Source organism: Guillardia theta (genome assembly GCF_000315625.1).
Source record: "Guillardia theta CCMP2712 unplaced genomic scaffold GUITHscaffold_3, whole genome shotgun sequence".
Classification (NCBI taxonomy): Eukaryota; class Cryptophyceae; order Pyrenomonadales; family Geminigeraceae; genus Guillardia; species Guillardia theta.
Genome location: NW_005434671.1, coordinates 892,358 through 906,408, shown reverse-complemented (window position 1 = coordinate 906,408; position 14,051 = coordinate 892,358). Strand labels below are relative to the sequence as shown.

Below are 14,051 nucleotides of genomic sequence, written 5' to 3'. Positions count from 1 at the left end.
CATTCGAAGTCAACTGCGGAAAGACCTTGTCTTTCGGCTATTCCGAGAGCATTACTACAACCTCATCCTCAAGACCATGAACAAGTCGCTTTCTGTGCTGTTCCCTTCTAGCCCCATCGCAGAGATCAAGTTCATCGGGCAAGAGGAGGCGAACAAGCTTTACCATGGGCAGCAGCGCAACAACTATCACCGGATGTTTCCCAAGGTGCCCCTGTGGATAGGAGCATCGCTGGAGAGAGTCTGCAACGAGTTCGTCCGGCTCTGCCGGGACGTGCACTCAGTGAACGTCAGGCACTCGGAGGCCTGGAGGGTCATGCAGGACCTCTTCTGCTTCTTCGAGCTGCCCGAGGCCGTTCACGAGCACCTTGCTGCCCAGGTCTACAACGAGCTGCTGTCCCAGGCCCGAGCCATGTGGTCTCAGTTCCTACGAGAGTTGAGGATGACGGAGATGAAGGAGGCACAGGAGAAGTACGTGCACGAGGTCTGCCCCCTCCAACCCTCCTCGACCCTTCTGACCTCTATCGGCAGGTTCTGCAAGGTTGGGACTCCCGGGCGCTGGCCATGTACACTAGCATCAGGCGGGACGACGATCAGTCTAGGAGCAGGCGGCCTCTGTGGCCGATGGATCTCCTGACGGAGAACAAGGTCGGGCAGAAGTTTCAGGAGTGGGTGGAGGCAATGGTTCAGAAGGAGTCTCAGAGCCGAGGCGATGCTCCCGTCTCCCCGAGGTCCTCGGAGAACTCAAGGAACGTCTTACAGCTTGCCAACTCTGACAGCCTCATGGGTTGGATCCTCTACTTGATCCGCTCTGTGGAGGAGAGTCCCGTCGCCAGCCCCCGCGGCAGCTTCCGGAGGTCTTCGACCTTCAGCCTGCAGAACGAGCTGGTGCGGAGAAACAGCACAGCACGCGTCGGCATGTACAAGAAGATCACGCTCGAGAAAATCGTGCGAGACAAGATGGGACGAAGCGCGCTCAACACGATCGCAAGGCCAACCAAGTGAGAGAGGGGTCGATGTAGATAAACCAACACATGAGAGATGTCCCTTGAAACCTTCTCTCTCTCTCACTGCTTCTCCTGCTGCTGCTGCGTCCTCACTTTCTCCAGTGACATCGAAGGCAGCGCCACGCCCTCCATCTCCCTGATGGCCTCAGACGCTTTCGCGTCAGCTGCCAACATCGTCAGGACTGTCCCCTCTCGACCGCTTGCTGACCTGACAAGGGCTTCCCTCCCGATCGCACCACAGCTGCCATCACTATCACGAGCTGCTGCGATCGAGCAAGTCCACCTGGCGTTCGAGGATGCGAGCGAACAGGCGGCGGAGTAGGAGCCAAGATGGCCATCCAGTCCTGCACGTCTGCCAGCGGGTTGTCAGGCGATGAAGGAAGCAGGGAGCATGACCGGGAGTGACGGGAGCTGAGAAAACTTCGCCGGGTGACTTGGCACGATCCATAAGAAAGTCTCGCGACCCCATGACTAACGTAATCGTCAACTCAGCCCTCCTAGCAGTCAGTCCAGCAACGAACCTGGTGTGTAAGGAGCAGACTCGGGCTCAGCAGGAGAGTCGGCAGTGACGGCATTCCAGTCCTCAGGCGCTACAGGGGAAGAGAACCATTGGTCAAGGCTGCAGAGCTTCCTCCGAGTACCTGGGGAATGAGGGAGGGAGAGAGGCTCGAGGGGCGTCGCTGCTACTGCCACCGCCCAATCGTCGAGGTCTAGGCGGAATCAGGAGCAGAACTCTACGTTGACATCTCAGCTCCTCACCTGGAGTTTGAGCTACTGAGCTCGCCTCACTCGGGCTTGGCGCAATTTTTGTAGCGTAGTCCAACAGGCCTATCCATAATCAGCCTCCTCCTCCTCCTCCTCCTCCTCCTCCTCCTCCTCCTCGTTCTCGTCCTCGTCCTCACGTGGTGTCTGAGGTTTCGATTCGACCTCACTGGGCGTCGGGGCTTTTGCAGAGCTCAAGAGGAAGTTTGCTGCAGTGTCGAGTGACCTGGACTGCAACAGCATCGATGCAACAGGCTCACAGGGAGTAGCAGGAAGCGAAGGTGGCTCCAAAGGTGTCGGGGCCTTCACAGTCCCGTGATCTGTCGATGAAGGTTACGATGCCGGCGGGGGGGGGGGGGGGAAAGCAGTAGTGAGTCCAACCTGGACGAGGGGGGGGAGGGGGAGGGACCCTGAACAACTCTTCATCCTCCTTATCCGCATCGTCCTTGAGCACCTGCTGTTGCTGGCCGAGGTAAGTTCTCTCAGAGCATCCAAACACGGAAGGAAGCGCAGTGAAGACCTGCTGCCGTAGATGGTTCTGATCGAACAAATATCGATTCAGCAGCTGGACCACATTGGGTCGGAGCTTCAGCTCCTCCGCCTCCTGCAGGCTCAACATGCGCAGGAGGATATCGGACCAGTGCTCCTGCGTCTTGCCCGCAAGCTTCCTGGCGAGCGATGGAGCGCTGAGGGACTGCGCGCTGGAGCTCCCTGGGATTGCTCTGAGTCACTGAAGGGAAGAAGGAGAGGAAGTAGAGCAACCGAGCGAGGAGTTGGCCGACAGGTTCAGAGTCTGCGATATGTACTCCGCTACTGTCCTGCACAGCAAATAGTCATCATCTGGCCCAGAGCTAAACCCCGCCTAGCCCCCGTCCCTCCTCCTCCTCCTCCACCTCCTCCTCCTCCCCTATCCCCCCCCCCCCCCCCCGAACAAGATCAGCTGACGAAGCTTCTCGTCCACCTCAATGCTCTTGATCGCAGACTGCCGACTGCCGTCACAAGGGAAGGTGCAGGTCATAGAGACTCACCTTGGCAGCCTCGGATGACTCCTTGTCATTCAGCCTCGACAGGATGAGGGCGATAAGTGGGTGTGCGATTCCCAACGAGATGAATCTGTTTCGATTCTCCTGCACGACGCTGAGCTGAGTGATCAGAGTGCAGGCTGGAACAAGGTGGTTGAAGCCCGACAGCCTCCTCGAGAAGGTGGACTGGGAAGCAGAGTCGCCCTCCTGGAACATGGAGGCGTCGGGAAGCACTTCCCGCTCCAGCATCAGCACGAGGGCGTCGAGGTTCTTGTGTCGTCCCATAAGGATCCGATTCGGCCCCTTGCATACAGCTGAGAGAACGATGCAAGCTGCACCGCATACCAGAGCATCAGGGCAGATCCTCACAACACGGAAGAGAGCGTTCAGCAGTTGATTGCCCTTGCTCGTCATCGCCTCCAGACACGCTGCGTCCCTCGCAAGCCTTGACAGCAGCGCACACGCCCCTCGCAGGACCCCAAGGTGTCTCGACCCGACCTTGGCGCACAGGGTGCATGCGGCGTTGAGGGCTCCAAGACCAACCATCTGCCTCCCTGCTTCCTCCTCGCTTGCTAGGAGGTAAAATGCTCTCAAGCAGCTCTCAAGAACATCTGGGCGGTGGGGGGCACAGATGACGTCGGCAAGCACCTTCAGGCACCCGCTGTCCTCTAGCACCATCAGCCTCCGCGTCTCCGAGTCCAAAGACAAGTTCGCCAGGCTCCTGACGCATCGCAGCAGTAGCTCTTCATCCTGTATGAAAGGACAGGTCGAAACCAGCACCGCCACGCCTCCGAGCTCCACGACCCGGCGGCGGTGAAGGGGCCCGACCTTGATCAAGTGGTCGAGGTCGTAGATGAAGCTCGAGATGCTCTCGATGGTCTTGACAAGCTGATCTTGAGACGCGTGGACGTTTGGGATCTGCAGCAGGTAAGATCTGTCCACTGTCTTGCGTGTGGCGTTAAGTATCCCCTGTCGGACATAGCTCCTCTTCGCAATGTCCTTCCATCCTCTGATCGTATCTTCACTTGCAGCCCCACGAAACAGCATGCCGATCCCTTCCATGGCCGACCAGGATGCTGTTGCGATCAGCTCGTTCACTTTCTCCCTTCCTTGTAATGACTTCTTGTCTCTGTGCTCATCAGCTATCTTCTTGGGCTCATCAGACAAAAACTTCTTCAACATGATCCTGTCTTCTGAAGCATTCCTCACATTCTTGCTCTGCTTGCCGGAGTCTTCACTTTGACTTGGGCTGTCAAGTCGCTCAAACCTGGAGGCGAAATGCGGATCGTTCTTTGAGAGTGGGGTAGAACGAGCTGAGGCCCTCGAGTTCGATCTTGAGGTGACAACAGCATCCACATCTAGAGACCTTGAGGGGTTTGCGAGCTCTCCTCCTGCCCTTGACATCTTTCCTTCAGCTGATCTTGTCGCTTTCAGGATAGCACAGCAAGTGCCAGCTCATTCCGCGACCTGTCTCGGTCCATCCACCGTCCACATTTGTCTGTGTTCATCGTTTCTCCCCTCTTCATCTCAATCATCTCCTCCTCTCTCCTCCTCTCTCCTCCTCTCTCCTCCTCTCTCCTCCTCGCTCCTCCTCGCTCCTCCTCGCTCCCTCTCTGCCCATCCTTCCCATTGTCCTTCCCCCTCCAGCCGCATAGCCATGGTGGTTGACAGGATCAACAAACTCGCAGCCAAATGCCTGTGTGTGCAATGCAGAAATGCTAGTAATCTTATTCTGGTCGATGGAGGGGGTTATAAGACTTTATCAACGGGGTACCCCGGGGTCCTTTGTAGAATCATTGACGGGCAACACCAGGTCAAAAGCTAGTATTGGTCAACTGTTTGACTACCAACGTCAAAACTTTTCGGCCCAAAATGAGCGTCTTCGTCACGAATGGAATCTATGTGCAGAGGTAGGAGGAATGAAGAGGAGAGGAGAGGAGAGGAGAGGAGAGGAGAGGAGAGGAGAGGAGAGAAAATGAAGGGAAAGGTGGAGACGAGAATATGTGCAAACGGCATCAAAGAAGGGATGCATATTGAGAAGAAAAAGAGTTTAGGACGACAGAGAAGAGAAGGAAATTGAGACGAGGACGCCAGAGAAGGGGAGAGGAGAGAAGATCATGTTGGGGAAAGCCTTCCAGCTACTGATACGCAACAGCCTCCAGGATGTCGAGGCTATCGATCTACACTCGAAGTATACTGAACTTCTCAAGGTGTGGTCTTATCACAAACTCTTCTCTACGGTTTCTCAGCTCTTTCCAGGCCTACCAGCAGATTATACAAGCCAGGAATGACGACAAGAAAGCTTTCGAGCAGCAGATAAGTGCGATGAGAATGATTGTGGGCAGCGAGACCGGTAGCTCTCGGGGCCTCAGCCATCACATGGTACAAGGACGTCTGACAGGAGGGGGAAGGGATTGATCCTTACTGAGCAGGAGAAGGTCGAGGCTCTGGAAACTAAGGTTGAGATGCTGGAGAGGAAGAACGAGCTGTTGATGAAGGTCCGTCGGGTCATCGCTAAATGGGACGGTGATGACTGTCTTGAAGGCCCTGGAGAGTGAGCGCTCTTCGGTCAAGGAGTTGGAAGAAGATCTAAAGATCGCGGTGGAGCAAGGAGTGAGAAGATCTATCTGCTGTAGTCGTGACTGTTTGCTGACGACGTGGGAGCAGATGAAGTATCGAGATGCGTTGCAGAAGCTGTTGCAGGTCCACGAGAGATGTGGGAGGGTAGCAGGCAGGTCGGAGGGAGAGCAAGATCGCGTCGTAGCGTTGGAAGCACAGCTGCAGGACAAGGACAAGGTGTGAGAGACTTAGAACGAGACTTGGAAGTTCTCAACTCCTCGCAGGAGGTGCAAGCCCTTCGAGCCAGGGTCGAGGAGCTAGAAACAAGGCAAGGGAGGGTATGCCTTGCTGCTCTGACTTGTACTACAAGAAGTCAGCCGATGCGAGAGTTGGAGGAACCATCCCGCCAATCTTTCCTTGTGCGATCTTGAACATGCAGTCGCCGACATGAACAGAAAACGATTGTGATGTTGTGGATCAACAGGAAGGACTGGATGACTCGACCTTGTCCGAGGACGGGAATGCGCACCTTGCCACCTTTGCCCTGCTGCAGACTCCTGTACCTGTCGGCTCTGCCTCGTCTACATGCTGTGCTGATCGCAACATGCAGGAGAGGAGCCGGATAGCTCACCGCAAGAACGCATCCATGCTGCAAACCCCTCAGTTCGATCAGCAAGCCTCCATGCAGGCCATCGAGAGCCTGCTGGCGGCGACCGAAGGGAGTGTAACAGAGGTGGGAAGGTTGGGATGAAGGACCGGTCCTGAGAGCCTCTGAGGTCACCCTGGTGAACACCGGAATCTCGACTTCTCTTACGAACCATCTCAACCAAGTTCTCGACAAGCATTCAAAGACTGTCGGCAGGGTCGACCTCTCCTACAACTACCTCAGGAACAGGCGAGGCCGTCGGGACCCTCCTAATCGTTCTGACGCGTCTTGGTAGCGGGACGACGTCGCTAGCGAAGTCCCTCTCAAAAGTTCAACACCTCACCCACCTCGACCTCGGCGACAACCACATCGGTCAGGAGAGCACGTTACTGCTCGCTCCAACTCTTTCATCTCATGCGAGACATCTCCCATCTCTTTATGTGCAACCCTCCTCCTGTCGCAAGACAGGCTCCCCATCCCCTTCTTCGTTCACTCTACTTGTCGCTAACGTCTCCTCGTCTCCTTGTCACTTGTCGATCAGCCGACGCAGGAGCATCGTCACTGGCGGAAGGAATCTGCAGGCAACTTCTCCTGCTCTCTGCCCCGACTGCTGAGACTCTCCCGCAGACTCTCATCTCTCCGCGTGCTCGCCCTCGGAGGTAACAAGGAGTCAACGGGCAGCGACGGAGAGCAGAAAGGATGGAAGAGGGAGAGAGGGAGGAGGGGGGGGGGGGAAGGGGGGAGAGGAGGGTGGAGAAGAGCGGTGAAAGTACAACATCAGGCAATCTCATCAATGTCGACGGCGCCCGTGCCCTTGCGGCGTCTTTTCCTCCGAACCTGGCGGCACTGAATCTCAACTTCAACGAGGAAAGAAGGTCTGCTGTGCTTTTTGGCTTGACCAAAGGCTGCAGGTCGGAGATGAAGGAGGGGAGGCGCTTGCAGCTGCGTTGAGGAATGGCGCGAGCTCCCTTACCAGCCTCCATCTGAACAGCAACAGGTGCCCTGCTCCTCCTGCCTCTGCTCTCACTCCTGCCGCTGGCGTTTCCTCCCATCTTCCTCCCATCTTCCTCCCCCTCCTCTCCCCTTACTCTTTGATACTTTCCTGACTGGTAATCCTCTTCCTCCACCTCCGCTCCTTGGACTTTCTGCCTTTGTTCAGCATCGGAGCCGAAGGGATGTTCGCACTGGTATCGGCGGCTCTTACAAGGACAACGTTGAAGCAGGCAAGAGACTCCATTGAGCAGGGAGTACATGACTGGTTCCCAGCTCTACCTGAGGGGAAACCTGACGGACTCGCTGCAAGCTCCAATCCCTGCCGAGGGGTACCGACGACTTGCTAACCAAGCCATCGTGGGAGTTCGATACCGTGTGCAAGGAGAGGAGGGAGAGAGCGAGGAGAGATGAAGAAGCATCGGATGTGAAGAAGAGGATAAAACATGGTTGAAGATGCACGAGGAGGAGAAATTCAAGAACAAAGATCGAGCTGGTTGCGTTGCTCCGCAGAAGAAAATCCGGAGATTGAACGTTGAGATTCCTTGAGAACTCCTATGGCCTCGACAATCTTCTCCTCCACCCCCTGCTCATCATCATCATAACCGTCACCACCACTACCACCACCATCTCCATCGTCATCATCTCCATCATCATCATCTTCGTACCCACCATTGCCATCACAACAAGCACCATTGTCATCATCTCCATCACCACCATTGCCATCTTCACCTTAAGCTGCTCCTTGGCGTGCCGTCTGCTCTCGAAGGATCGCCGGACGTGCTGGATCAAAGAGCTCGCCTCCGCAGCTCCTTTACCTAGAGTCTGCTGCCGGCAAGAATGTGTCAGCACAGTGCGAAAGCGAACGAAGGCGGAGAGGAGGGAGAAAGACAGTTGCAGGGAAAGAGAAGGGATAGAGAAATTCAGGCAGGAGGCTGAAAGTTAGCATGAGGAAACGTGAAGTTCACATGTGAAACTTGCGATCCCCCGTTGAGATTGAACTGCCCTTTCAATTTCAGTTGCTCCTTCAGACTCTCGTTCTCTCGCTGCAGGTCGACAGTCAGTCCCTGCTGCTCCGAGCAGCTCTGTGCTCTGCTCGCCTCCAGCTCGGAGATTCTCATGTCCCGCCGGACTTCATTCGACCTCCCTCCTTCCGCTCTCATCGCTTTCAGCTCCTCGTCCAAACTCTGACGAGGTCGCTCAGAAAAGTCACGAGCAGGGGCAGCAGGACCTTCAGCCGCGCCTGTTTGTCGTGAAGCTCCCCCGCCATCCTCGTAATCTGCAAGAAATCCCTGCCAATCACTGGAAGAAACAACATGTGAAGCATCGCCAATGAGAGCAGAGTCAAGGACAGAGAAGATCGTCAAACTGAGGGGAAACAAGGCAGGAGCTGTTTCTCAAAATGTCCTCTCCTCTCTTCCACTCCTTTCAACCTCTTCCCGCAGCCGTAGGTTCTCCTGGTTAGACTGCCGCAGAGCAGATTCCAGCCTTGAGATCCTCCCCCATGGATCCTTCAGGTTCCCGTCACATCCTCCAACTCTCAGGCATTGTCTGCTCACCTCCTTTCCATCCTGCACTTCTCCTGCTGTTCATCATGTTCAGGGGAGTCTCGATGCAACGTACAACACCTTGTGCGACGTAGAGCACAGAGAGCTGGATACAGCATCCCTCCCCACGTTGGTCTTCTGGGCCCTTAGTGTCTTCCTCCTTCAGCTCCAACCATAAACCTTCAGCAGATGTTCCAACAGTCAGAAGAACCTGCCGGTACAAGTCACTGCAATGTAGACGTCCACCAGGTAAAAGTCAATACTTCAGCCACCCCTACGCACTTCGGTTCCACGGTGACGTCGTTGACGTAAACTCGTGCCACCAGATTCAACTTGCCGTCATCCAACGGGACCATCTGATTTGTTTCTGTGCAAAACGCTTCATGCAGCTCAAAGACTTCTTCAAACGTCTGTCGAAATCCGTAAGAGTGACTTCAAAAACATCTCGCACATCACAGCTTGTGTTGTACATCCGACGTTCTTGCTGAATAGAGCATGGCGGCTCGCAGCTCCATTACCCGACCTGTGCTGAGATTTCAGATGCGCATGGAGACATTGAAGACGAGGAGCATCAGGACTTGTCCTCCCCACCTCCTTGAAGACTTCAACAAACCGATGGAGCACTGCAGGGTCTTGGAGGGCTGCACGTGCGCCTGGGGGCAAAGCCGTTCACCCCCACTCTGAATAGAGACGGAGACAAAGAGGGAGGAAGGAGAAGGCCAAGAAGAGAAGGATGACACCTGGGGAAGACCGAGCACCCGATGAACCTGCATGGGGGAGCGAAGCCAAAGTCAGCGGGACAGTAAGGAGGAGAAGCCGGCACTGCTCGACTTAGGCTGTCCTGCTATCTCTCGCTAGGTTTGGTCCTTCTTGAACTAATCTTCAGTCCTTCCTTCGCTACCCTTACTGCTGCTGCTGCTGCCATCAAGAGGAAGGAGGGACGAGTGCTTCCTCTGCTGCCCTCACCTGCGCTCGCACTGTCGACATGTAGAGTAGCCCAACCTCTTGCTTCTTTCGCCCTGCTGTGGTTTGACTAGGCCCTTCAACCCAGCCGGCCAGCCGGGCCCGACTCGGACTCCGGACTCGGCGACGAGACTCTGAGACTCAGGCCGCAGGCGACTCGGCCGGGCCGAGCTGCTGCGGCAACTCAGTCGCCGACTCGCGACCGCCGTCCGCCGGGTCCCCTTTTTCACTCAGTTTACTCAAAGTTAAGTCAAAAATCAGTACGAATAATGCCTTGATAGTATGAGTCGAGGCACAGTTTAAGTTATGTCGCGCGGCACAGCCGCCGCGCCACAGCCGCCGCGCCACGGACGGTTTATGGCATCGCTGCAATCTTTTAGTCCCCGGCCTGGCGACTGAGTCTTTACTAAGTTACCGTTTGCCTCAGTCTCTTTTCCATGACGCGGCCGGCGGCGGCCGGGCGCCCCGGCGGGCCGCCGCGCCCGGCCCGCAGAGCGGCCCGGCGGCCCGGCCCCGGCGTCCGAGCCTCCGGGCGGCCCGGGAGTCGCGGCGCCGGCCGCCCGGGTCACCCGGGTTCTCCGAGGACCCGGAATTATGATACCCGGTGATCGGACCGTACGCCGTTACTCCTTTACTCAAACCCCTAGTCTAATCATGATACGTGTTTGCCAGCGCACTGATTTTTTACTCAAAGTTAAGTTAAAGATCAGTACGGATTCATACGTGTCACGTTTGTGCTTGCCTTATCCTCAGCCGCTTCGACTGAGTAAAGTTTGTGCCGTGAGTGACAACGTGTACGCACGGTGAGTCATTGTCCTCTTAGTGATCTTTAACTTAACTTTGAGCTAAGAGTCCGACCGTCACGGGGTGCTCGTCGGGAACCGTCGGGCAACTTGGCTGTGACCCGGTACTACAGTACGGCACGGCACGGTCGGCGGGCGGGCGGCCGGGGGCCCCGGCGCTCTCCGGATATACCGTACCGTACGGTACGCGGCAGGCCCGCGGTTTCAATGAGGTTTGAGACGGCCGGAGGACCCGAACCGCCGAAGTTTGAACCACCCCCTATGTTACCAGGAACAACCGTTGAACCACCGGTCACCGTGCCGTGAGTTCTCGAACTCATCGGTTTCACTCACAGTGCCAATTTCCGGGCCTCGGAGGACCGGACTCGGGGCCGGGAAGGAGGCCGCTGCGCCGTGACGCCTAGCGAGGACCGGGTGCAAAGACTGTAAAGGAGGGGTGCATCGCTACCCCCTCCAACATGGCCCCCAGTCTTGCCAGATAAATTCACGTACCTACGGCTCTCTGTCTCCTCCACGTCTCTCTGAAAACTCCTCTTTTCGTTCCTTCCCTGACTCCCCGGAAACCATATCGGATCAAATTCAAGACCCCACCCTCTACTTTGTAGCATGATTCATATTAGAGGTAGGGGTGTGATAGCCGAGGTTATCTTTTAACCGTGACAACACCACCCTAGTAGAACCTTTTGAAACCACCCCTACATAAATGACCCCCTTGGTCATGGGACAATCAGCTCCCCTGTCTTTACTGCATTTCGTCGCGATATGTACTTGGGGCTGCAAACCACCGGTACCTTCTACCGTACGCTCACATGTAAGAGGGGTAGTAGAAAGGCCAAATGGTCTGCGTAACAGGGCACTGCGAATGGAGGTATGCAGGGGTCCTGCGGTGAGAAAGGGTGGGTAGTAGATTGATGGGTACACTGTTGGAGTAAGTGAAACAAGAAAGAAAGAAACGTATTCAAGATCGAAAACACTTCTTTTCAGATTTACTTGGCTCAGCATCAGCAATGTCAGCATGAGGAACCCCCACCTCTACCCCCTGGTTAAACGTGTATGGTAAATCTGGGGGTCCGCAAGGACAAACGAAACAGCTAAACGGAAGATGATGTTAAGCGGACCTCCGCACGAGTCCCCTTCCTTCACTACTTAAGCCCGCCCTCCCCCCCCCTCATCTTCACCTGGTTTGGAGTTCCTCCCCTACCGCTTCCTCTATCCTGATCTTCCCTGTCCTCCTCCGCTGCAGCCGCTGCGCCTAGCGTGTGCTTGATTGAGCTACCGTCCTTCCTGTTGCATCACCTCCTCTGCTTCTCTAATATCACCCTCGACATCCTACACCATGTCCTTGGCTTTTGCAAACATCCGTCTCGGCCTCCTCGCCAAGACCGTCCAGGCGTCTCGAGCCTTCGAGCGCTCCATCCCTGCCTTGTATCTCGGGGGATCAAGACTGTACACCAACGCCACCTCCCCGACCCCCAAGGAAATTGTGGTCGAGAAGGTCGCCAACCTGGAGCCCGAGGATCACCCGTACGTCTGCCTGCTGCGCGGGATCGCAGGGCCTGACCTTGTCCTGCAGATGGCTCTCGCAGATGCCCGCAGCTCCCAAGTCTCTTCTCCCCCACGAGCGCGTGCTGACCTTGGTTGTTGCCAACGCGGTGAGTGCAGGAGCATGCAGATGCATGAAGGAGCGGTCTCCTGATCCGAGACATGGCAGGGCGCTGGCAAGCTGAAAGACGTAGCTCGCGACTGGAAGTACGTGCCCAAGTCCTGCCACCCCGCTGGGATGGAGGTGTGACCTCGGCTGTAGCGGGTGGGTGTGAGCGGTGACAAGGTTTGTGGCAGGCGATCCTTCAGTTGAACTGCCTCGTTGGCTTCCCCAAGACCATCAATGCCTTCGCAGCTGTGCAGAAAGTCGGCGTCGAGCGCACGCCCGAGTGGCAGGAAGAGCACAGCAATGAGGGCAACTACTTTGCCGTCAGAGGTGATGCTGCATGCGAGGGTGGGAGCCCGGGAGGAGCGTTTGCTGAGAGAGGGTGCACAGGGGATGAGGCGTGCTCGATGATCTACGGCGAGAAGTACCAGAAGCTGAGGGCCCGCATGGCCTATCTTCATCCCCTCCTGGACCGGTTCATGGTCGAGCATGCCTACGGCCGTGTGATTGGGCGCGCTGGATGCCTTCCTCTGAGGATGAGAGAGCTTTGCGTGGTGTCTGTGCTCTCCGGCCAAGACGTTCCCATGCAGCTCGCGTCGCATGTGCAGGGAGCGCTGAACGTGAGCTCCGGGATCTCGTCGCTGCTCGGGGTGGTCTAACGGGGTTTCTCTGGCAGGTCGGCGCTACGCAGGAGGAAGTGCTTGCGGTGCTCGAGAACTCCAAGCTCAGTGAGTGTTTGGCAGTGAGGGCGTTGTGGAGGTTGTCTGACTGAGAGCCCGGCAGTCTGGGGCGAGCAAACCTACAAGCAGGCCATCGAGGTTGCCAAGACCGTCTTCAACCAGGCCCCCAAATAGAGGCGCTGCCACTCGCCAGTCACGAGTCAAGGCTCGAGTGCCTGGGTGTACCATGACCTAGACAAGTCTATCCGTGTAACTTTAGACCTCATGTAAATAAACCCACGAGCAATACCGTACTGATCTCACTGAGGGTCCGAACTCACCAGTCACTCAGTGTTAACGGACTGTCAAGTACTGCCAAGTTTGCTGTTCAATCCCTCAGTCAGTTCGGTTAGCTTTACTGATCAAGTTATTGAGATGTACGGCTGGTGCGACAGTCACGGTGCCACGGTCCGTGGCAGGGTCAAGCCTCCTCTACCGCTTTGAAGAGCGGAGTCTGGTTGATAGTAAAGTTGATAGCCTACCAGCACTGCCACTCGGACTCAGACTTTTTGTTCGGGGCCGCGAGGCTTCCGATTCAATTGGGCGGCGGCGGCCCGGCCCGGCCCGGCCCGGCCCGGCCCGGCCGTCGTCGTTCGGCAGTCACTGAGTGTGTAGACAAGTCAGAATATTTCACTCAACAATTTATACTTAATTTTGAGTAAAGTTTCAAGCAACAAAAGAGACCCTGACGAGAGTATCCTAGCTCACGCCTTTTTGACTCTTTTACTCAAAGTTAAGTTAAAGATCAGTACGAGCCCTTCGACTCCTGACGTAGGTGCATAATAGAGACACGTTGAGGGATCACTACATTGAAGAGCCTCAAGGGTACCTACCACGCCTTCTTGAGCTCTGACGTATCCTCTCCTGATTGTCCTCGTACTGATTTTTAACTTAACTTTGAGTAAAGACATCCGCAGGTGCATAATTAATAACATACGTAAGGGTCATCTTCCTCCCCTTCCTCCCCTTCCTTCACTTCCTCCACTACTTAAGCCCGCCCTCCCCCCCCCTCATCTTCACCTGGTTTGGAGTTCCTCCCCTACCGCTTCCTCTATCCTGATCTTCCCTGTCCTCCTCCGCTGCAGCCGCTGCGCCTAGCGTGTGCTTGATTGAGCTACCGTCCTTCCTGTTGCATCACCTCCTCTGCTTCTCTACCATCACCTTCGACATCCTACACCATGTCCTTGGCTTTTGCAAACATCCGTCTCGGCCTCCTCGCCAAGACCGTCCAGGCGTCTCGAGCCTTCGAGCGCTCCATCCCTGCCTTGTATCTCGGGGGATCAAGACTGTACACCAACGCCACCTCCCCGACCCCCAAGGAAATTGTGGTCGAGAAGGTCGCCAACCTGGAGCCCGAGGATCACCCGTACGTCTGCCTGCTGCGCAGG

General features: G+C 56.1%; 5 protein-coding genes across 5 annotated transcripts in view; 3 read left to right on the top strand and 2 right to left on the bottom strand.

Annotated features, from left to right (window-relative positions):
* Window positions 1–186: 186 nt before the first annotated feature.
* Window positions 187–4,192, bottom strand: GUITHDRAFT_132252 (hypothetical protein; the record flags this gene model as incomplete). The annotated part of the gene is made up of 16 exons (XM_005841472.1): window positions 187–261; window positions 323–424; window positions 517–630; window positions 799–870; window positions 1,098–1,168; window positions 1,213–1,356; window positions 1,401–1,475; window positions 1,526–1,594; window positions 1,646–1,714; window positions 1,764–1,798; window positions 1,937–1,997; window positions 2,027–2,086; window positions 2,148–2,370; window positions 2,405–2,584; window positions 2,728–2,748; window positions 2,795–4,192. The coding sequence occupies 16 exons, from the start codon at window positions 4,190–4,192 to the stop codon at window positions 187–189; spliced, it is 2,769 nt and encodes a 922-aa protein (XP_005841529.1).
* A 759-nt stretch (window positions 4,193–4,951) lies between these two features.
* Window positions 4,952–7,397, top strand: GUITHDRAFT_132251 (hypothetical protein; the record flags this gene model as incomplete). The annotated part of the gene is made up of 13 exons (XM_005841471.1): window positions 4,952–4,998; window positions 5,038–5,170; window positions 5,221–5,286; window positions 5,333–5,401; window positions 5,456–5,584; window positions 5,632–5,685; window positions 5,832–5,906; window positions 5,958–6,088; window positions 6,289–6,365; window positions 6,621–6,652; window positions 6,905–6,990; window positions 7,153–7,180; window positions 7,260–7,397. The coding sequence occupies 13 exons, from the start codon at window positions 4,952–4,954 to the stop codon at window positions 7,395–7,397; spliced, it is 1,065 nt and encodes a 354-aa protein (XP_005841528.1).
* Window positions 7,398–7,906: 509 nt separating this feature from the next.
* GUITHDRAFT_100022 (hypothetical protein) lies at window positions 7,907–9,517 on the bottom strand (the record flags this gene model as incomplete). Its single annotated transcript, XM_005841470.1, has 8 exons — window positions 7,907–8,275; window positions 8,417–8,494; window positions 8,543–8,565; window positions 8,612–8,741; window positions 8,794–8,940; window positions 8,987–9,053; window positions 9,122–9,183; window positions 9,497–9,517. 8 exons carry the CDS (start codon window positions 9,515–9,517, stop codon window positions 7,907–7,909), a joined length of 897 nt encoding a protein of 298 aa, XP_005841527.1.
* A 2,115-nt stretch (window positions 9,518–11,632) lies between these two features.
* Window positions 11,633–12,901, top strand: GUITHDRAFT_160696 (hypothetical protein; the record flags this gene model as incomplete). Its single annotated transcript, XM_005841469.1, has 6 exons — window positions 11,633–11,820; window positions 11,870–11,948; window positions 12,008–12,082; window positions 12,136–12,564; window positions 12,621–12,672; window positions 12,728–12,901. 6 exons carry the CDS (start codon window positions 11,633–11,635, stop codon window positions 12,796–12,798), a joined length of 894 nt encoding a protein of 297 aa, XP_005841526.1. The 3' UTR covers window positions 12,799–12,901.
* Window positions 12,902–13,841: 940 nt separating this feature from the next.
* Window positions 13,842–14,051, top strand: part of GUITHDRAFT_160695 (hypothetical protein) — a gene marked incomplete at its 5' end in the record, with an annotated part of 1,269 nt that continues 1,059 nt past the window's right edge. Inside the window, one exon of the mRNA XM_005841468.1 lies at window positions 13,842–14,000. Within this exon, the coding sequence (XP_005841525.1) occupies window positions 13,842–14,000 (159 nt within the window). The remainder of the gene's footprint in view (window positions 14,001–14,051) is intronic.